At 35.8% G+C, this 21925-nt stretch overlaps 4 protein-coding genes across 6 annotated transcripts; 2 read left to right on the forward strand and 2 right to left on the reverse strand.

Annotated features, from left to right (window-relative positions):
* Positions 1-2618: 2618 nt before the first annotated feature.
* LOC115448666 (E3 ubiquitin-protein ligase Topors) lies at positions 2619-11954 on the reverse strand. Its single transcript, XM_030176166.2, has 5 exons — positions 11582-11954; positions 8030-8246; positions 7427-7596; positions 5247-5453; positions 2619-5040 (listed from the first exon to the last, which is right to left on the reverse strand). Exons 2-5 carry the CDS (start codon positions 8234-8236, stop codon positions 3564-3566), a joined length of 2061 nt encoding a protein of 686 aa, XP_030032026.1. The 5' UTR covers positions 8237-8246; positions 11582-11954; the 3' UTR covers positions 2619-3563.
* Positions 11955-12375: 421 nt separating this feature from the next.
* On the forward strand, positions 12376-13792 carry LOC115448671 (NADH dehydrogenase [ubiquinone] 1 alpha subcomplex subunit 5). Of its 2 annotated transcripts, none has more exons than XM_030176171.2 (3): positions 12376-12399; positions 12980-13141; positions 13464-13792. In XM_030176171.2, exons 1-3 carry the CDS (start codon positions 12391-12393, stop codon positions 13638-13640), a joined length of 348 nt encoding a protein of 115 aa, XP_030032031.1. In that variant the 5' UTR covers positions 12376-12390; the 3' UTR covers positions 13641-13792. The 2 variants fall into 2 exon arrangements, with proteins under 2 accessions (XP_030032031.1, XP_030032030.1); XM_030176170.2 differs by lacking the exon at positions 12376-12399 and adding an exon at positions 12588-12830.
* Positions 13793-14543: 751 nt separating this feature from the next.
* Positions 14544-17070, reverse strand: LOC115448670 (tax1-binding protein 3 homolog). Its single transcript, XM_030176169.2, has 3 exons — positions 16828-17070; positions 16625-16753; positions 14544-16246 (listed from the first exon to the last, which is right to left on the reverse strand). The coding sequence occupies exons 1-3, from the start codon at positions 16879-16881 to the stop codon at positions 16058-16060; spliced, it is 372 nt and encodes a 123-aa protein (XP_030032029.1). The 5' UTR covers positions 16882-17070; the 3' UTR covers positions 14544-16057.
* Positions 17071-17547: 477 nt separating this feature from the next.
* On the forward strand, positions 17548-19221 carry LOC115448672 (NADH dehydrogenase [ubiquinone] 1 alpha subcomplex assembly factor 2). 2 transcript variants are annotated; one of them, XM_030176172.2, is made up of 4 exons: positions 17548-17668; positions 17897-17990; positions 18297-18447; positions 18650-19221. In XM_030176172.2, exons 2-4 carry the CDS (start codon positions 17897-17899, stop codon positions 18858-18860), a joined length of 456 nt encoding a protein of 151 aa, XP_030032032.1. In that variant the 5' UTR covers positions 17548-17668; the 3' UTR covers positions 18861-19221. The 2 variants fall into 2 exon arrangements, with proteins under 2 accessions (XP_030032032.1, XP_030032034.1); XM_030176174.2 differs by having other exon boundaries at positions 17568-17734.
* The last annotated feature ends 2704 nt before the right edge of the window (positions 19222-21925 follow it).

The raw sequence follows: 21925 nt of genomic DNA on the forward strand, positions 1-21925 counted from the left end.
AATACGAAAGGGGTTAGGAACTACCATAATATAAATATAACAAATCATAATGTAAACAAACAAACTGAAACTGATTTATAAGTAACAATTGTTAAACAAAGCAGTACCTGTTGTGACAAACATCCAGTTGTGTTTGATCTATATTTGTATGTTGCACTATTCCTTGCTAAAAATTTAAGTTACAGATTAAGATATTTATTTAATACATGATAAATGGAATAAGATAGCGTAGCCAGCAATTATTTGGTTGGTTTTATTTTATTTTATTATTATGCTCTTTGATCGAGAAACATAACTATGGTTCAGCAAACTAAAATCAATGACCGTAAAATGGTGGTTAAGATAATCAATTATAATAATTATTTGCAATAACAACAATATGATTATGTATCTATTTCCGTGCATGCAAAGGTTGCTCGAAACATAAAACCGCCAATTGTAAAAATATATCTTACATTTCATCTTTATGTTGTTTCTTTTATGTTTATCTATTCTTTTATGTAACAATTCTAATTTTATTCATAGCAATATATTAAAGTAATATTACTACTTATTAGGTGAAGTATAATAATCATTACTATTTTACTTATCGCGAATATTGTTGGAAAACAGTTATCTTTACTCGCGTTAATTAAACGTGTGGTTTATGCATATCTTCTCAAAATGTAAAGAAATATGTATTTGGTGTAGGATTCCAATCACGTCGCTCAATATTCTCAATTCATTTTGCCTTGGTTTTTAAATTTTTTGGTTATCTTAAAAAATATTCTAATTTCACTTAGTTTGTCCTTCTGAATAATACAATATTGATGTGTGCTCTAACATTCTTTCAAAGACAAAAACCGTAACTGATAAACGGGCGTCTGTTAAAATATCGATATCAATAATTTCTAAACAAATCCACCCACCCATCCCTAAGCTCGTGTGTAAACAAACATAATGATTTTAATGTGTATAAATCACGCCTAAAAGGGTCCAAAGCTTAACAAACCAGATCCACATATCATTTTAATCGATAAAAACACATCCAAAAAGTAATTATACAAAGATATTTGCTAATTTTCGGTAAAAACAGTTACTAACCTATGAAAATATATTTCGGGGTCTTTCTTGCGTGAATTCGATTTGCATCCTTTCACACAACACTAAGTCATTTTCGAAACTTAACAAATACACTAATAAACACACTGAACAATTGAGAATATGATTATATTACTTTAAATTCAATATTTATGAAGATTTGTTTACATCGTCTGACACTACATGTACTTGCCGACTGGCCAGCATAAAATGGTGCCATATGCGAAGAAAGCAATTATTTTTGTCTTTTTGTTGCGTTCCAAATAAGCTTTGAGTAAAAGAGATAGACATATATATTGACAATTCTGCGTCGATTTCCCTAACATAAATATAACTTATTCATATAGCTAACTTTTGAGGCCTGTCCTCTTTATATTTAGTCATTGGTTGTAACATACTCAGAGCATACCTATTACACATATACGAAAACAAAATGCAAAGAATAAAATAAGAGTTTACGTGCGGAAATCTTTGATTATAATGTACTAGGTGACGCGTAAGCTGCCGCAAACGGCCCTAAAAAATCCTCCAAAATTTGTAGCTTTGTTTGTCAATCCGTCAGTATCACTTGAATCACTCAACTGTTACAAATTCACAAAAAAATTATGGTACAATCGGGTAGGGAAATATTAAAACACCAAAATCATCGTAATAAGCATTGTTATATATTTATTTTATTTTTTCTTGTGCATGGGTAGGTCAATTCTTATTTCAGTGTTATTACTTAATGATTATACGAATAAATCATATTAATGACGTCTTGCAATAATTATTTTTTTACCTATTCTTTTTGTAATATTTTGGGTTCAAAATTCCTACGGATGCCTTGATAGCAAATTGCTAGATAGATTTTTACAGCGAACCCGTTAGATTTGGAATAGACTTTTCATTGTTCTTTTTTATGAATATATTGTAAAAATAATAATTCATGTTAATTATATATATTTTATTAGAGGGGGCGAGCTACGTATTAAATAGCAGAACCTTGCCCCTCTCCAATACCCCAACGGTTAAAACACAATATTTGCAAATATGAACCCTAGTTTTATAAAACCGTTAATTAAAAAAAAATTTTACTCACTTTTTTTGTGTAAGAAAAAAATCTACATCCGGCATCGATAAAAACATGCACACATTTATAGTTTGACAACAGAAATTATGCAAGCTCGCTCACACATAGTGCGGTCCACGCACCACTCTTGTCGTACAGGGGCCTTATTCTCTATCCCGCACGTTATTTTGACAGTGCGTAACAAGCACTTAACACAACGCATCATGTTTAGGACTATAGAAATTTGGTTTACAGAATACCATTCCACGCACATTTCTCGAAGATAACATGACACGGCCGCGTTACGCGTTTACACTATCATACAGAATAAGGGCCCAGTTTTCCTTGCATTGCTCAATTTACACAAATATGTAAACAAAAGCGGGAACATAGACCAAGAACCCGAGCTAACGTCTTTGACTACGCCGATTGCAGCACCTCGTATTTTTAAGCACGTCATAGTAAAACATGTAAATGAAAAACAATATTCATATAATCATTTATTTCGGGTTACATTAATGCCTCGAGCAAATTCATAATTACATTGTGAATACATCAGATTGATCTGTATTTTACAAAATATACAAACGCAATGTTGCCCTATTTCCGATCACACCGCCCTCTACACTCACAAGTCGACGTCAATCGTCGAATCGGCACACGAGTTAAAAACCAACATCAAATCGCAAATCAGATGTTTCAAACCATTAAATTTAGGCCTATTTATTTTAAAAGCATTATTTAAATTCATTGCAATTATATCAAGTCTAAAACAGAAATGGCTCGTCTGTATCTCTAAATAATATACCCGTATATAACGTCACATACACATTGTCAACATAGTGTTGTATCTCTTCAAGTACCGCGAGCGATCCGGCCCCGCTTCCTACAATCTGAAAGGTTACTGTGATGTGTAATATTGCAATGAAATTAATAATTATAATTAAAAAGTAAATGCTATCAATTAACTAAATCTGGGTTTAGTTACAAGCAAGAGCTTGTACAGACTCGCATTTTATATTTACAAACCATAAGTTATACAAGCATATTGGGCGAGTTGCTACATTTATATTCAGTAGTGGATATAAATGTTTCATCATATCCTTTAAAATTTTACAACAAAAACACCGTAACGACTACACGAGTGACGTTACAACATAAAAATTATAAATACAAACTAGAAGGGAGTCTTTATATTGAGAGCATCATTATATTAACGAAATAAATATACAATCATCATCTTAGTCCGTTTATAATACACGAAATGCTCTCGTCGAATTGATATATACATATTTCATACGCTACTCATCGGAAGGTTCGCCACAGAACCGTTTACAAAATAATACGTTCCAAACATATCGGCCGACCTTCATCATTAAATAATAATTTATCACAATATTTGATAGTATCGTAAGGTGTATACTGTATAGGATTACGAGACAGTATGCGCCTTCTGCACGGTGAGGTTGAGCGGCAGGTTGTCGTCCGAGTCCGACGACGAGTCGCGCGGGCGCCGCGACGCGCTCGAGCGCCCCGACTCGTTCCACTCGTCCTCCGAGCGCGCGCGCGCCCACGCGCCCGCGGCCGGCGCGCCGCACATCACGTTCACCACGCTGCGCAGGCGCCGCCCCGACCGCGCCTGTCGCACGTCGCGCCGGCGCCGCCGCGTGCCGGACCCGCTGGGACCGGCCTGTGCGCTCGCCTCGTAGTCCACCGCCCGCTCCGGACTCCGGGCTCGCGCCGGTGCCGATTCCTCCCTTCGTTTTGACGACTTCACACCTTTGCCCGTGTGCGATTTTCGTTTATTCCGCCTCTCTCGGTCGACGCGATCTTCGGAGACAACCTTCTCGACGCGACGATTTCTCGACGGCCGCCTGTCACTGCGCTTGCGCTCACGCCGCGGGACCGGTGCGTCTCGACTGATTCTCTTCTTTGTTTTCCTGCGCGCAAACCTTGTACATCGCTCATCGGAGTCAGAAGTGTCGGAGAAGTGTTCGGTAGAATGGTTGGAAGAACTCGAATGGAACGCGGTAGCGGGGGAGCTGGAGTCGGCGCGCGGTGCGGGGGTCGCGGGCGACGCGGGCGAGGACGCCGGCGACGAGGCGCGCGTGGCGAGTGTGGGGGAGGGAGGGGACACGTGGGAGGCGCGCGAGGCACGCGACGAGCTGTGCGAGCGCGGGCGGCGGCGGCGGCGCGCGCAGGGCGGCCGGTAGGTGGTGTCGCTGTCGTCCGAGTCGTCACTGTCGGAGCGGTCTGCGCCGGGCTGCCGCTTCAGGATGAGCTTGACGAGGGGCGTGGTGCTGGTCTCGGCGGGCGCGGGGTTGGGTGGCGGCTCGGCGCGGCCCTCCTGCACCACCACGTCGCTGTCAGAGCCAAGCAGATCCACCACTTCGGGGGTCCGCTCCTGTGGCGGCTTGATGTATCCCACGACCATCACTTCGGAGGAGTCATCATCGGTGTCGGAATGCGAAATGGTCTCGATGGGGATGACGTTGTCGGCGGCGGGCGGCGGTACGCCGGACGGTCCGGCGGGCTGCTCGGCCGGCTCGGAGCTGGACACCATCACGATGTCTGAATCTACGCTCGCATCTGACTCGGAGCTGGAGATCACTTCGTTGACCATGGTCGATATTCGCGAGTCAGTGGTATACTGCACGTTGCGATCGTAGCCGGTCATGTCGTACGGAGTCGATGCGAAACAGTATAACTCATGAAGGAAATGTTCCGTGCGATCCCCGAAGTAGCGGCGCATCGCTTCTCGAAATTCCGGTGAGGTAATGTGATATTGTGGGAGCAGATCCATTACTCGGGCCATCACGTAAGATATGTGACCCACATTGTCGTTCAACAGGTACGAAAGCTCTCTGTTCAGCCAAGGGACGAGCCGGTGCATCTGTGTGTCATTGTACCTGCCACAACAGAAAGGCCTTTTAAACAGCGAAGATACTACTGTATAACTTTGTTGTTTAGTATGGGTAAAATTTAATTACAAAAATAGAATTTGTCGTATATAGACAAATGAATTCATGCCCCTCTTAAATTTCCCATGCTTAGAGCAGATAATAATTCCGCTAATATTCAGTATGTTAGTAAAGTTGCAGTTGGTATACATTACCTGTAGAAGTCGGGCGTGGAGTCGCGGAAGCGGCCGGTGAAGTCTGGCAGCGGGCGCGCCCACAGGTTGTGTCGGTAGACGGTGCGGCGGAAGGAGGCGGGGGAGCGGCGGCGGCGCGGCGGCGGCAGCACGCCCGCCATCAGCGGGTAGTGCATCAGCAGCTGCTGGATCGCGATGGTCTCGTGCCGCGGCAGCGTGAACGTCGTGCTGCGCCACCGACAACTCCGTTACCATCCACATACAATGACCCAGTAAGTAACAACTAATCTAAATTATGTTCATGCCGTTTTGCATATTGCCGAAGGAACACTGGTGCTGATTATTATGTATAATTGGCATATTTTGAGATATCACAAATATTCATGTAATAAAATAAAATGCTTTAGGATTTTTAACAAACAGATATGTACATCTGGATATGCTAAGCACTCGGCCGAGTGCGAACTGCGAATAAAATAGTGAAAACCAATTAATATGGTTAACAATATTACATAATAATTATGTTTATAAGAATTTGTATGTTCTTATAAATTATGTTTATAAGAACATACAAATTCTTTAAGTTGAATTATTTATTTTGTAGTTTGGTTGAATGCCCATTGGTTAGAGCCATAAAATACCAAATATACTTAAATTTATAAATTAACATTTTTAAGTATTTTGAATGGAATATATCATCGTACGTTTCCAAACATCGTGAGGAAACCGAAATAACTAAGAATGTCCAAAAATAATTTCGAAGGTACGCGAAGTCAGCCAAGCTGCACTAGTTCATCGTGGAGGACTAAGACCTACAACCCTCTCAGTAATGATGAAGCCCGACCACAGCAGTGGATAATATATTATTGTTAGGTAAATTTGTAAAAAATATGGTGCACTTTTGTTACATGATTACATCAATAACGTAACATCGACTAAGTCACTGCAGTAAGTCAATACGTCAATGTTTCGTAAAGATTCTCGGAGCTCGCGCGAGGGCTGTAGATACATTTTATAATCTAGATTATAATATATACAATTTTTTTATTTACCTTATTTTCTTTCTGAACCCTTTGGCACATAATAATGACTGGTAAGAATAGCATACAACATTTCTGTTGGCCTCCGTCGAACGAAGTGCCGAGATCGGAAACAACGCGAGCTATTTATATAGGCAGGGGATACGAGACGGGGCGATGTGATTGGTCGATCACGTTACACGTGACTACGACACGACTTACAAGTTGAAAGGAAGCGGCATCATTTCTTCACATAAAAAAATGATAATTATTTACTGATAAAATACGGTCGCCAAGCAGATAGAATTTTGTAGACTGTCCTTTATTTGTGTGTCGCTTGCGCATTGGTATTATCATAGGCCCGATGCTCTAACCGTCTTGAAAACCCAGATTATTTATCATAGACGTAAACGTTTCTAAATAAGTATATAATAAATTGTGTTCTGTTACACTTAGTATTGAGGCTTATTGCTACCTTAGAGTGCTCAAGCGATTCCAGGAATGTTCACAATATACCCAGTTATGTAATCTAGAGACAAAATAGGGTTATTTGTGTTACTCTAGAGGTGATGAACTAATTACAAAATTCTTTGTGCACGACGACCGTAAAACTTGAAATAAAATCAATTAGTATTCAATATACTGTCACAGAAAAGGCTTGAAAGTAATATACCATAACTAAAACAATCTGTTATATCTAGAGATTTCTATATAATTAGTTGACCCTAATTTTTACCTTCAAACAGCTGTATAGGATAAGAACATGTAATCAGTGGTTGCCTTTATATTATTATGAATATAATGCTTCTATATAATATAGCTAACACTAATAATTACGATAGTATAAAAATTATAAGTGAATATACACAACGAATAGCTGTTTAATGTTTTACATTACACTACTCATTTTGGTGTAATAAATAAAATTCGCAGTCGCATCAACTGTTAACATTGTTGTGGTAACTATAAACTTGCTAACGTGCAGAAACTTTTACTCTTGTTCATAACTTGCTTCTTCAATAAGTTGATTGTTGATACATATTCTTCTACTTTTCTTCTAAGTATATCTTTTTAATAAACTAAATATTCCATAATTAATCTAGAACAATTCTCGTTAATGTTACCCTATCCTGTAAACTCCTGAAGTTCTTTACTTGACTATCATAAAAGCATGCAACCCACCTGTATCTAAACCTTCGCGTCACAGTTCGTATATTCTCCACATCGTTTCGCTCTGTGACATCTTCAGTCTGTTGCTGCTCAACCATGTACTCCTCATATTGATGGTTTGACCGCACATTGTGTATAATAGATTTAAAATTTTGTTTGCATAATGGACATTCTGCCTTTACCTGAAATATTTTAATTGAGACCCTATGAACTAAAAATAAGAAATATCTGCACCTTTATTTTGAATGTGTGTTTAACGGCTTACACTTATGTTATGCACACAATTATTTGCAATTTCCATAACAAACAACTTATATATATATTATTATATATTGACTCGAGGCAGTCGCGTAGTTGTATTGCATGTCCGGTACAACAGCGCTCTGAGGTCCTGGGTTCGAATCCCGGGTCGGGCAAAGTGATATTTGGGTTTTTTCTGCTCAGTATCAGGCCGGAGTCTGGAATTTGTGCCCGATATGGCCATAGGCTCGCCCCCTATCACATTATGGGATGGAACATACTTGGCGAAAAGTGGGTGCCCTAGTTGCGCCTCTGCATACTCCTTCGGGGATAAATGCGTGATGTTATATTTATGTAACAACTTATATAACTCACTTTACTCCATGTTAAAAGACATTTGAAACAGAACTGGTGGAGGCATGAGTCGGTGAATGACTTGTTCCTGCAGGTGCCGAGGCATATGGCGCAGTTGGGCGGCGGTGAGTTCCTGCCGCCATCGTGGCGCGGGCTACTGCCCTCGCTCTTCACACTGCTTGGGTTTGCGCCTGAACTGTCGTCTTGTACCACGGGTACAGCCTCCATAGTCACCTATCTGAAATTAGTTGATTAATTGTTATAAAATATTCTAGAAAGACTATAAAATAAATTATACAAAATTCTTAAAAGATGGGCATAAAGCAATTATGTTACATTTGTTATTTGTCAATAATGCTTCATTACTTGATAAGGGGTGAGACTGTTTTTATCAGATATATTCCATCTCTGGGATGTAGACTTTTTTATAGGAAACATTTTATGCTGCTTTATTATTACACGATATTATGCAATGGAACAATTAAGAAAATATATAAATAAAATCAGCCCTGTATTATATACTTGCCCACTGCTGAGCACGGGCCTCTCCTACTATTGAGAGGGATTAGGCCTCAGTCCACCACTCTGGCCTAGTGCAGATTGGTAGACTTCACACACCTTCGAAATTCCTATAAAGAACTTCTCAGATGTGCAGGTTTCCTCACGATGTTTTCCTTCACCGTTAAAGCGAACGATAAATTCACAAAGAATACACACATGATTTTTTCGAAAAGTCAGAGGTGTGTGCCCTTGGGATTTGAACCTGCGGACATTCGTCTCGGCAGTCCGTTCCACACCCAACTAGGCTATCGCCGCTTTTTTAAGAAAATATATATAATCACTTAATCTTTTAATCAGTAAAAGTAGTAAATAATGAGTTGATCAAAATCTGTACTTGTCACTCTGAAATATTAAATTTAGGTCTTTAATTACCTAAAAATTTTAATTAATTTAATCTTCCCTAAACTAACACATATTATTATATAATGGAACCAGCAATGAGATGAGATTTTATAAAAGAAAACTGATACATTTACTGTAATACATAATCATTCACAGCACCAGTTTAACAACTTTGGTAGGGTAAGCCAGTATCTATATTATAAAGATGAACACTCTGCTACTGGTACTTTGCTTCTCTACACCCCAAGTTATTTTGACAATACACAACAAGCATGTAATATCCTATATTACATTTAAGACAATAGAAATCGGCATACAGAATACCATTCCACACTAATTTCACAATGATAATGTAACATGGCTGTGTTACGTGTTTACACAGTCATACAGAATAAAGCCTCTGGCTGGTATGTAACTTAGCAGAAATATATTAAATGATATGCTTTGCAATGTCAAATGCCTTTTGGTAAATTTAATTATTACAACAAATGTTTTTATTTGTTTTCATTTGTCAATCAGTTTTCTAGAATTTTGTACTACTTCAATATAAATATACACTATAAAACCAAGTGTAACACATGACTTTGCTTGTCTGAAAGACCATTCAAAGAATATGTTCCTTTGGTACCTCTCCTAGATAAAACATACCTTATATGTTAATCAAGGTCATGGTCTAATTCTGTGACAAATTTAATCTAAATCAGTTCAGCAGTTTGTGCACTTATTTCTACTATTTAAATAACCAACATCTTGAAAATGGTTTTACAATTATAATAACTATTATTAAGATAATTTTCACAGGAAGTAATTTAATATACAGGTAACAGGACATTATTTGAAATAGATAACACTTATTACATTATATGTAAATTATAATTATTAATGTGATAATAGTCAGAATACCTCACTAAAGTAAAGATTAAATAAATTCACAATTAATATACCTATTATGGTGCTGTCTCACAATTAATTGGCCAAAAAGAAAGAAAAGCTTTTATAAAGTCCATAAATCACAATATGGTGGTAAATTGGAACTAGATGTTTCACACTGTTGTAACCATGTTCAAAAACCTTGTTATATTTATAGTATATGGCTTAAATTTATTCTATAGTCTTAATAATTTATCTCAATCTGTTTTTTTCTCAGACAAATGTGTATTTGATTGACCTATCCCATACTAATGTAAATAAACATAAATAAGCCAAAACTTGAGTTTCCTCCTCACTTATCTATATTAGCAGGATGACAATCCACCATCTCTAAACTACAATTGACTTGTCATATTTATAATCATCACTTAAATATTGAATAACATAATGTTATAATTCCTATACCAGGGGCTTTTACAATATTCTATTGATAAGTGTCAATATTTTTTTCTGTTTTCTATTAATGTCAAGAATTTCAGATTGGCATATTGGCCTTTTTCAATACTTTAATATTGTAAAATATTATTTTGTTGAGAAAATTAGAGGTTATATATAAAGTTTATTAAAAAGGACTTAAGCATTTTTCTTTCATGTGCAATAATATCCATATATAAAATTCACATGGATAAGAGTACACGTCCTATAAACAAGTTATCCTTAATAAGTATTTTGTTTCCATTAGCTTGTTGGTCACATTAACTATTTTTATTCAGAACATTGTGACGTGACATTTTAAACTGTTCACAAGGATTTTTAATTATTATTTCTACAATTATGTGTATTTTTGGTATGTAGTTATTTTAAATTAAAAAAGAAAAAAGCTTCTCTAGTTCGAAAGTGAGTAGAGCCAGTTTTAACATTCTTCCTGAAATAGTCTGAGGCATACTGTACCTATAATGTTTAATTTATTGTGAGCTAGTGCTAAAACTTGGTACATGTATGTACAGCTGCCAAAACTTATTTTTATGAAAATTTTATGCTGTATTGATAAATTTCAATTATTAAAGGTGACTATTACTTTAACTTATAAAATTAAAGTTATTTATCATGGAAAGTGGTAGAAATTGTCACACAGAATGTGTTCCATTATGTATATGGTAACATAATGTTTATGAAATGTGTATCATAGATGATAAAACTTGATGCCACACTTTATTAAAGTATAATTGAATAACCAAAAAGTATATAGGAAACTGTATAGATACTAAGAATGTAAAGAAAACTTGTTTCTCTAAACTCAGTCACTGTTAAAGTAAAGTATTTTCAAATGTTCAATTGTCAATCAAGTTTGGTATTTTAATACTTGGAATATCTATCATGTTTCACATATTGTTGTGGTTTTATATAGTTTTTGTATTGGTGAACTCTAGTCCCAAATTTTTCATGACATTGAATTAGATTAAAGTCCTTTTTTGGAGCTTATAAATCAGATTTTCAAACACATTCATTGCATGCAATACTTATATATATTCTTTTTGTATAATATTGATAAAAAAATAACTAATAAACTTGACTGTATGATGTACTTAATTTATATTCTTTACCCCAAATTATGATGCATGCCTGGCCATGGTGAACCATGAGATGCATATGAGAACATTATGGATTTCCCACATAAACAGATTTTATAAGTACATATTTTTGTTTCGAACACATGAATTTTTAATGTCTAATGATCGACTGCAGATGATTATAGGCACTGTTTGACATTATGTATTAATACAAAATATATGCCACTACCTTGCTTAATATAATTCCAGGATGTAAAATATACAGATGAATATCCTAGTTTTGTACAGCTCTGCGATCTTGATCAATCTTGACAGGTTTCTGTGTAAATGTGACGTGAGTCGTGATGGGCGAGTATCACTGTATTCGTAGGATTCGATCACTCACGCTGGTAAAGTCTTATTATTGCAACTGCTAATAGGTTTGGATTTACCGAATTTGACGACAAATAATCTAAATGCAGACATATTTTACAAGAGAACAGAAACTAAAAGAGACAATTTTAGAAAAGAAAATAATGCTCAAATGTAGTGCGACAGTCCGAACTACGAAATACGAAGCAAGCAACTTGGGTCTTTGCTGCTTTGTAATATTTGTGTGTGCATCACTAGTGTTGCAACCATAATTACATTTTCCGTATTTTACAGATTATAGTTATTTATTACGTTCGACTTCGTGAGTATTGGAATGAATAAATTCTGAAATAAATATATACATAATAGGTATATTGAATAATTACAATTTCTAAAATTGGTTCAATAACTGAATTTCACTATTTTCATTCGGCGCACTGCCCGGCCAGTGTTTTAAAACCAGTTATGTTACAAATCACCGTTCAAATGGTGCATTAAAAAAATAGGTTGAAGAAAAAAAAGGTCCATCCAGAATAACTTGATAAATAGAAAATTTTGTTCCTCATTTCCTACAGCACTAATCATGCACATCACTACGTTAAAAAATTATAATGGAAGTCAAGAATGTATAGATCCGAATTTGTTTTCCTATTGAAGTACTAAACAGAGGTACTAAATATCAAATCGATGTTTACCGTACGTATTTTATTTGTTTATATAAGTATAAATAATATCAAAATCTAACCGTTTTTCCCGTTTATTATTTATTTGAAATATATTCCTCTGATCCTGTCCCGTTGTTTCCCTAACTTTATTTTACACAGTATAACTGCAACTTTACAAACTGTCCAACTAAAAACGTTGATACTGGTAGATGCACATTTTAGCGCAAACCGCATCTTGCCAAAGAGCCAAATCATTATAAAATTATTATGTCAATTATATTATTATACAGAAGGCAGTATACAATAGTCGAAAGTTTGGTCGAAAGACTGCCTGTCCTCTGGACGAATTAAAAAATATATATTTCAATTGTCATTGTCAACTGTCAAGTGTCACGTTAAATTCAATAAATTCTCGCTTTTTGTATGATTATCTAATCGCCTAAAATGGGTATATTAAAAAAGGTATGTTGTGGTGTGATGAATTTAATTTGTATATAAGTATATTTAGTGTGCGTAGAATTCTATTTCTTCCTGAGACATAGTTTTAGCAAACGTATATAAAAGTAACCCTTATATGAAATGTTTGTTTTATATTTCAATTTGTGTTGCAGACCACAGGTCTTACAGGCTTGGCCGTAGCTGCTAACCCGCACCACACGCTAGGAGCATTGTACGGTAAAATCCTAAGAACACTACAACGGATGCCTGAGTCATCTGTATACAGGAGATACACTGAACAAATTGTTCGCGAGAGAGCTGCTGTTCTGACACAGGTGATTAATGTAAAACTTATACGTACTTTCAATACACAGTATAAAATGTTTTGCCTTCTCTGAACAATATTCTCATAGATGTAGAATATTATGTTCTTAGGTAAAAATCTTGTAATAAAATGTATATATATTTTTAACTTCTATATATTACCATACTGCAGATTGTTCTATTAATATAACAGAAAAACATTACAAGCTTATAATTGAATCATAAAGTGTTCAATATAAAGGTAATATTTTAGTGTTTTATCATTTTTTTCTTTTCATTTGATGCATATGAAGCAAATTAAATCATATTAATATTGTGTTTATATTTTTGCAGACAAAAGATGTGTTCGAAATTGAACAAAAAATCAACTGTGGTCAAGCTGAAGAACTTATTATCCAAGCTGAAAATGAACTAAATCTGGCGCGTAAAATGTTGAACTGGAAACCCTGGGAGCCTCTCATGGCGAAGCCTCCCAAAGGACAGTGGGATTGGCCTCCTGCAAAACAATAAATTATTCTTATTTAGACACATAGTGAATAGATGTTGCAACTTTTTGTTATTGCCTGTTTTATTTTAATCAATGCCTTACTATTTTCTACTATTATAGCATTGTGACACAATTCTATTCAAATCTGACCAGTTAATAAACATCTCCTGTTAACTTAATTATTTTATTTAAGGTCTTTAATTTTAATTCATTTAAATAAATAAATAAATTATTTTGAAATGAAACTTACAGTATAGTAAATTCTTATGCAAAAGTTTTCACCAGACTTTGAATCAGGATAGTTTCTTGGTTGATTGTACTTTTCATATTCCTACCTACACGACAATGAATAGGTGGTACAAAAGTAAATCTAACCTTGGGATTAAACAGCAAGGATACTATAGTAGTCATCTATGATTTCAAAGCACCAACTAGATAAAGAATTCTTTTGTCCAAATTGTCTGTTATATGCAGCAATACTTTTTAATAATTCAAATATTTATGATACTGAGTGAGTGCATATTGCAGTTATCTCGCTAGCTCTCCTGCATCGCATTGGAGGCGACATTAAAGATTATGTTAGTAGATTTACGATTAGAAAAGACTGATAACCACTTAATTGCTTACACACATTGCAAAATGACGGAAGGCGTCACAATTTGAAATAATATGGCCTATGGGCATATATCATATTACTCTTCTTCTTATTTACATTACGGCTTCCACCAGTTTTCAGTGAATTCACCAACATTGTGTAGGAATAGCAATTTTTTTTAACAATTTTTATACATCATTAAGCTGTGACATAAAATCTTTGTAAAAATTCTATATCATTTTAATTTTCTTTCATATTTTTGATAATGCTTGTTAAAGAAATCAAGATAGTGACACCTAATTTAGGGGTAGAGACAATAAAAATACTATACAATATTATTTGGCACTGTGCATAAACCATTTATTTGTATGAATGACAAATTTCATAGATAATGTAGTTATAAAATCTTAAGTACAATATCAATGTACATTATTATTAACTGATCCATAACAAGATAAGGTTTCACTTAATTACTTGATATTCACCACTTAACAAGATAGTTTCGATGACATTCATGTCTGATGGACAGTTGCACAGCCCATTTACATTGTTCGAAGTGCAGTTACATGCAACATGTAATGTGGTAAATGTATACTCATATAACTAATTAATAAATTCCAAATATCAATTCATATATAAACAATTACAAATAACTTCAATTTGAGCTAATGAAATTTTACAGTGTCATGGACAAAATTCATGAGTAATCGTTAATATTGCAAACTTATTTGATCAGTATAAAAATATAAATTGTTATACAAAAGTCATTGGTAACTCATAAAAACAATTGTGTATATTTGTACATTCACTGCACATTATAGTACAGGTGTTTGTAAATTTGTTGTAATTTCTGACTTATAACATGGTCTCATTATTTATCTACTAACTAAATTCTTACATATAAAAATAAATAACAGTATAATAATCACTCATTGTAATATAATACTTTTCTAACTCAGTGCTTAGACTCTTAAAAAAACCATTTACCAATTTACTTATAAACTTCTCACATGATGGTCATTTCATTAATCTCTCTAGATAAGGTCTTTTTACTCATTAACTTACATAATATTAAATTTTCACAACATTAAGCATAATTCGTTAAATGCATTCCATTCATGGCCTAGACATTGGAAATAAAAAGCATTTTATTTAAAATGGAACAACTGTGGCTGCATAGAGGTTGCAAATTAAATGCTTATGCTTTTTATATGGCTGGATATATCAATAGCATAAAAGACAATTACTGCACTAATGAATATTACCCATTAAAAGGTTTTGAAGTACATCCAATCAATGCTTTACCTTGTAGTTTGCATATTCCACAATACTGATCAATGATTTATAAAAAAAAATGGCTATAAACTGTATATTATTTGTTTTAATACTTTATTTTTTTCTGTCAATACTACAAACTATTAACGCATATTTAAATTTATATAGAATTAAAAAAGTAAATAAATCTTTTTAAAACATACACCAACTTTATGTCGCAATATAACAGTACAATATTTTTTGTTACAAAATTTCGATTCCTGCAGGAATCAGCTGCCACATCTTAGGAAATTATGGAATAATGTTATAATCTTATATACCAGTTGTATTTTGGCAGTGACAATAGTTTCTATGACAAATAGTTATCCTGTTTACAAACACAGGTAACATAGGTTGAAACCTTGTAAAGACAAGTTCCATTAACATTTGCAATGTTCACTACTGAAGCAATACTTATCGCTTTTTTACTCAACCCTGTATTTTTTTAACTATAACATTAATATATGCAGCCATATAACCTCTGAATACAAACCAATGTTTATAAGTAAGATGGTACAGATTCAACCTGTTTTATGTGGAGGTTACACCCTTTCTTGCAACTAATAAGTTTAGTACAGGATGTTTCTTGATGTAACTGACAGCCTTCTTATGTGTCACCATTGTGAAGTCATAACCGTTGCATTGTAAGATTTTGTCATGCATTCTCAAGCCTGATTTAGCTGCAGGGCTACCTTCATGTACTTCCGTTACATATATACCCTGTAAAAAGTATTTATATCATGACATGAACGGTAAAAATAAACGCTAAATTAAGGTTTTAATTCCATTGATAAGATATTTCAGTACATTTGGTGCAGAGATGAATGCTCCTATAGAACTTAATTGTTTTCAATTGTTAATGATGAATGTATGACTATCACAATGATAATGATAGTGTTATCATTAATCATGAGTATTGATAAATCTTGACTTTTTGTATTTAAAACAAAATATTACCTGGGATTTTTTTGGTATAATATTTAGAATTACTTGTGCGTGTTTTTTAAATTGTTAGAACACCTACACAGTAGATACAAATTGGGTTCAGTATTGATCGAAAACCAGGTTATAAACAGTTTGAAATGATCTATTACTTACGTTGTCGGTGTACCCTTGAGGGCTCTTACGATAATCTTGATCAATACCACCTCCTATTTTAAACCCACACTTCATCACCTCTCTTCCTTCAGGGTCCACTCCAGCCTCTTTCTGCAGAGTGATAGGTATCTGCCAAAGGTAACGGTAAACGATTGAATAAAAGAAAAACAATAAACCTACTGGGAGTGGTCTAGGAAACTTACGCTTAGACACTCCATCGCCGTTCCGGCTTGGTGCTGAAATGCCATTTTCGCCATGATTATTGTTTGTTTTATCAACAGCTATATAATTAACTTTCTTTGCAAACGAACAAAATAGTTCACTCGTTTATTTTTGTGGATTTAGAGCACAATGAAAAATTATAACAATAGATACAGTCAGCCAGATGACGTTTAATTCTTTCTTTCGAAAAGGCTTAGGACAAAACTATATACAGGCTAAACTGACATGTACTTGACAGATAGCGAAAGCGTTGTCTTATGTCCCCCCAAATTATAAATTTTACGATCGTCATAATCAAAACGGAGTGCTCATGCAGAGAAATCAAAATTCATACATGATAATAATTTTGTCATAATTCAATGTGTACATTATGCGCATGATGAAAAATGCTGGAAATTTTCTATGAGAAATTATCTATCTTCCACTTGACACAAATGTCCGGTAAAATATTCTTAAATGGCATCCAAAGATGGCATCACTAGACTATAACCACAGATTCAATTTATGTATGCATCTGAACGACTGGTATCCATGGACAGTAATAAATTAAAAAAAAACAGATTATATTTTTTTATTTACAGGGAGTCGAACACTATAAGCATTGTCATGTCACGTCAGTCCAACATTACGCTAGAACAGTCATTCAATTCCACATGTCTTCTTTAATCTGTGAACTTTGTAAAAATGTATAGGTATTTGTCACTGTCAGTGATATATGACATTTTGTTTGCAATGTTAACTGTCAGATATTGTTTTTCGTCATAAAATTTTGCAAAATATTTTAATTTCCCAAGTGATATTTGTGTAAAAATCTATGTCAAGGTCATTAATTTGTTGTATTTCAAACATAGATTTTTCTGGGATTTGAGTAGTGACTAGTCTGTTCGTGTATGTTCCCGATTTACACATGATTGCCCAACATCATTGCGTGTTGTTCACATGAATTACATGATAAAATAAAACATTATATAATTATTTTAGGGACTGATACTGCATGTATATCATCGTATAAATCTTTATCATGTCGTCAATAAATTTTATTATTTTCAGATGTCAAATGGAGAGCATAGGCATTTATGGCGTATTGTTATTAGAAATTTTATAAATTCGTTAAGACCTAGGCAAATTAAAGGAAATAATATAGGTTGGTAAGTTGGTGCTTATGTGCATTATTTTCAGTGTTTTTTTTTATTTTATATTACTTATTATTTCTTTGGTGTTAAGCTTTTGGAAGTCTCTACTGATAAGGATGATAAAATCGTGGGAAATAGATGATTGAGTATCTAAAATATTAGGTAAATTGAAATTTCAATAATCATGCTTGTTATGGAAATTGCACGGAAAGAACTCAAATTCCTAAATGATCCATTCATATATTATAGTTTTGTCAATCCTTTATTATGTAAAAAATATGGAATAATTGCAATTTTAGATTTTTGTCATTTTCCAGGAAAAGATTATATAGGAAATGTGTATTATGAAATACCTGCTGACCCAAGCTTGGGTAAAAGGAAGCCCACCAGATGGTATGATCCTCCTTCAGGGCAAGACTTTAAAGATCCAATTCCAGCAGAATGGGAGTCATGGCTCCGAATGAGAAGGTATGCTGATAACATATATATTTTATTGCTTAACCATGTATGTAGTGGGGATAGTTTGCAATTTATTTTTTTTGTCTTTAATCTAAAACAATCTTCATGTTATAAAAATATATTTTGTGAATTTATGATAACTTAAAATACAAAGTACCAGTGCATATTATAAAAAAAAAATATATAATATATATAATGTTATCATTTACAGGAAAGAACCACCAACAGAAGAGGAAGTAGCAAAAAATCTTGCCATAGCAAAATTGAAGAAGGAGAATGCAGCTAAACTAGAAGCCAAGAGATTGCAAGAAGGAGGTGCTACTCCATCAATACCAGAGAAAGGGCCTCAGTCCTTCCCAGTTTATGATGAATTCCATACGGGAGACCCAGAGGATCATCCTAACAAACAAAAAAAATATTGAGTTGCTACTATTTCTATAAGATGTATTTATACTGTATTCGAAAATGAAATTAAAAACTAAAGCATACTATTTCTAGATACATTTGCATGCCTTTGCCAGTTTTTAAATAATATATTTTTATTGACATACAAATTGCTACAAGTGAACATATTAGCTTTGCCAAAGATATTTTTCATATATCGTTTGCTAATAGTTCTGTACTGCTTTGTTGATCACACATAATGTCCAATAAAGTAAAAAAATCATAAGGAACTTTCAACTTTATTAACATTTTTAAGGATATCTGATAGATGATTGTTAATGTAGTACTGTGATTTAGAATTAATTAGATTGATAATAAAATATGCAATTTTAAATGTAACTTTAATTTTACTCATTCCTTATGTTAATTATCACAGTTTACTCATACATTAAAATATATTTTCACAGTAAATTTTAAAACAAACATGTTCAAGATAATGTCAGTAATAATAATGTGATACTGACACCTAATGTTTTAGAGAATGAACTTTAAAAAATTCCATAAGTTAGGTACATATCACTGATCCGCCCTGTGGAATGGGGGCGTTTGGAGAATTCCACCACGGTATCCCCTGCCTGTCGTAAGAGGCGACTAATAGGGGCCACGAAGGGGGTCGTCGGCGGGCAGCAGGGGGCTGTCCGCCCTACTGCATTTTGTGCATCCTTGCACATTTTCGGTTGACCCCGGGATGGACGGCAGTGTGTAGTTGGCCTCATGCTGCCGTAAACGCCGAGGGCGTCCTTCGGTGCGTGGGGCTTCTGAGCCCCCATAGGAGACGGGCCGCAAGGCGGCACCGCGCAGGGCGGCTGCGGACGAATACTTAGACACTTCCGTCAGAGGAAGCCCGCAGTCGTCCCTAATGCGCCGAAGAGGGCCACCGCGGAGTTTTAGCTGGTAGGCCGTGCATAGGTTAGTTGTACTCGGGTTAGGGACTCGGCCCGGCGGTCGCCCGAAGGTCGTCATCAAATCCGGGCGGCTCAACGCCGGGCCGTAAGGCACGGTTACCCCAGCATAACCGCTCAGTCGCCCCCCACGAAGGCTGGGCGGTAGTAATAAGGGACTTTCTACGCGAAATCAAAAAAAAAAAGGTGACTTTTATTGGTCATGTCTCAATGTAGATGAATAATATGTTTTGTTTCTTCACACAATGGTTGTTAATAGTATGTTTGAAATTATATTAATTCATAGAATGTTCATAGGATATTTAAGAGTAGGTGACTTGTCTTTTGGTCGGATTCCTGCCTTGGGATCTGGACGCCAAATCTCTCTCCGACACCTTTGATTAGAGGAAGGAGGCGTTCAGTCGCGGGTAGTGTCTGGGCCTGACAGGATAGAAACCATGAGGGCCTCTCTATTGCGATCCGCCGTCTCAGGCTAGAGGGCCCGTCAGCGAAGCTCCGGTCCGTCGCGGCAGTGTGGCCTGTCTTTGCCGAGTGGCTGGACAGGCGCCTCGTCGCAGCAACGTTCCGATTGATACAGGTACTCACCGGGCATAGCTGCGTCGGTGAGTAACTATGTCCCTATGATACGATTATCGTAGGGACGGAAGTGTCAGCCGTGTGTCACCATTGTGACAAATTGAAATCTTGCCGAGCCTGCGACGAAGAGGAAGCCTTCCGGCGAGGAAGCCTTTCGACGAGGAAGCCCGTAGCAGTTTCTAATGCAACGCAGAGGGCTACTGCGGCGTTTTATTTGTTAAGCCGTGCGTTATGTCTATGGGTTAGGGAAGGGCTACATAAATCCGAGCGACTCAACGCCGCGCCGGGTCGTAAGGCACGGTGACCCTGACATAACCACTCAGTCGCCTCCTATGAAGGCTGGGCGGTACTAATAAAGCAATTTCTCCGCGACACAAAGAATAGGGTATTTAAGAGGGCCGTGGCGTAGGCATAGTAACCAAGGGCCACTCTGCGATGCAAAGACCCGGGCTGGAGCAAAAACCGTCACTGGGTCCGAGGTGCTCCCGGGATTGGGGGGGCCCGGTGTGCTGCAACGCCTAACTCTACGATAGCTACACTCCTGTACGATTTAATTCCTACTAATAGCGCCGATGCTATAAAGCTACAAATTAGAAACATGGCTAGAGATTTCGCGAAGAGGTCTAATAAAAGTTGTGCGAACATTTAAATGTGTTCACGGAATAATCGGTGTTTCACTTTGGAATTATACAATTTTATTCACATTCTATCGCTAACACACAGCAAATAAACAGGTTATGTGATCAATCTAATAAAGACATACCTACCTACTCTTTGTGAGTTCTGTGAATATTAATTTATCATAGGTATGTGTACCCGAGTATCAACGGTAATATTACTTAAGTACTACCAATTTTAACTAGCTTAGTCTGTGACGACGCAGAGCTCAATAAGATTTTATTAAATATTTGAGTAGAGATTACTTTTTACCACTTTTAAATATCAGGAATACCTATTTGTTTACCCATTAATATTTTTCCTGCTATTTAAAAGTGGTAAAAAGTATTTGTCTTTGCACGGGGGAAGTGCAATAACCAAACCTCAACTATTATGTCATTGGTCTTTCGACTCAATGTTGAGCCTCTCGGAAATCTCTAGAGTGGTATTTTTTTTATTGCTTTCGATTATTGAGACGACCTTTCCGTTTGCCTGATGGTAAGCGATACGACCGCCCATAAACAGTGGCAGAACCACACAAAATTTAAATTATAAAGGACTGCCTGGCCCTCCACAGCGCTTATCACCCTAAGGCATAAAATGTTAACCCTCATAAAGCCTGGTAATTACGTTGACTACAATATCCTTCAAATCGGAATACATCAGTGTATGCGAATTGCTACTTGGTGGTAGAAATAGACATTGCGATGGTAAATACCTACCCAAATGGCCCCTCCCATTCGAGAGACCTACCACCAAGTGCTAGAGATAAAAAACTGGGTTGTGAGCATCATGTAAAAAACACGTCGCGCATTTGGTACTTAAATCCTTCATTTGGAGATGGAGTAGAATCTATCTATCTACATTATCGAAAGCACGTAACATTACCTACATACCTAACGAGTCTA

This window comes from Manduca sexta, chromosome 25 (assembly GCF_014839805.1).
Source record: "Manduca sexta isolate Smith_Timp_Sample1 chromosome 25, JHU_Msex_v1.0, whole genome shotgun sequence".
Taxonomy (NCBI): domain Eukaryota; kingdom Metazoa; phylum Arthropoda; class Insecta; order Lepidoptera; family Sphingidae; genus Manduca; species Manduca sexta.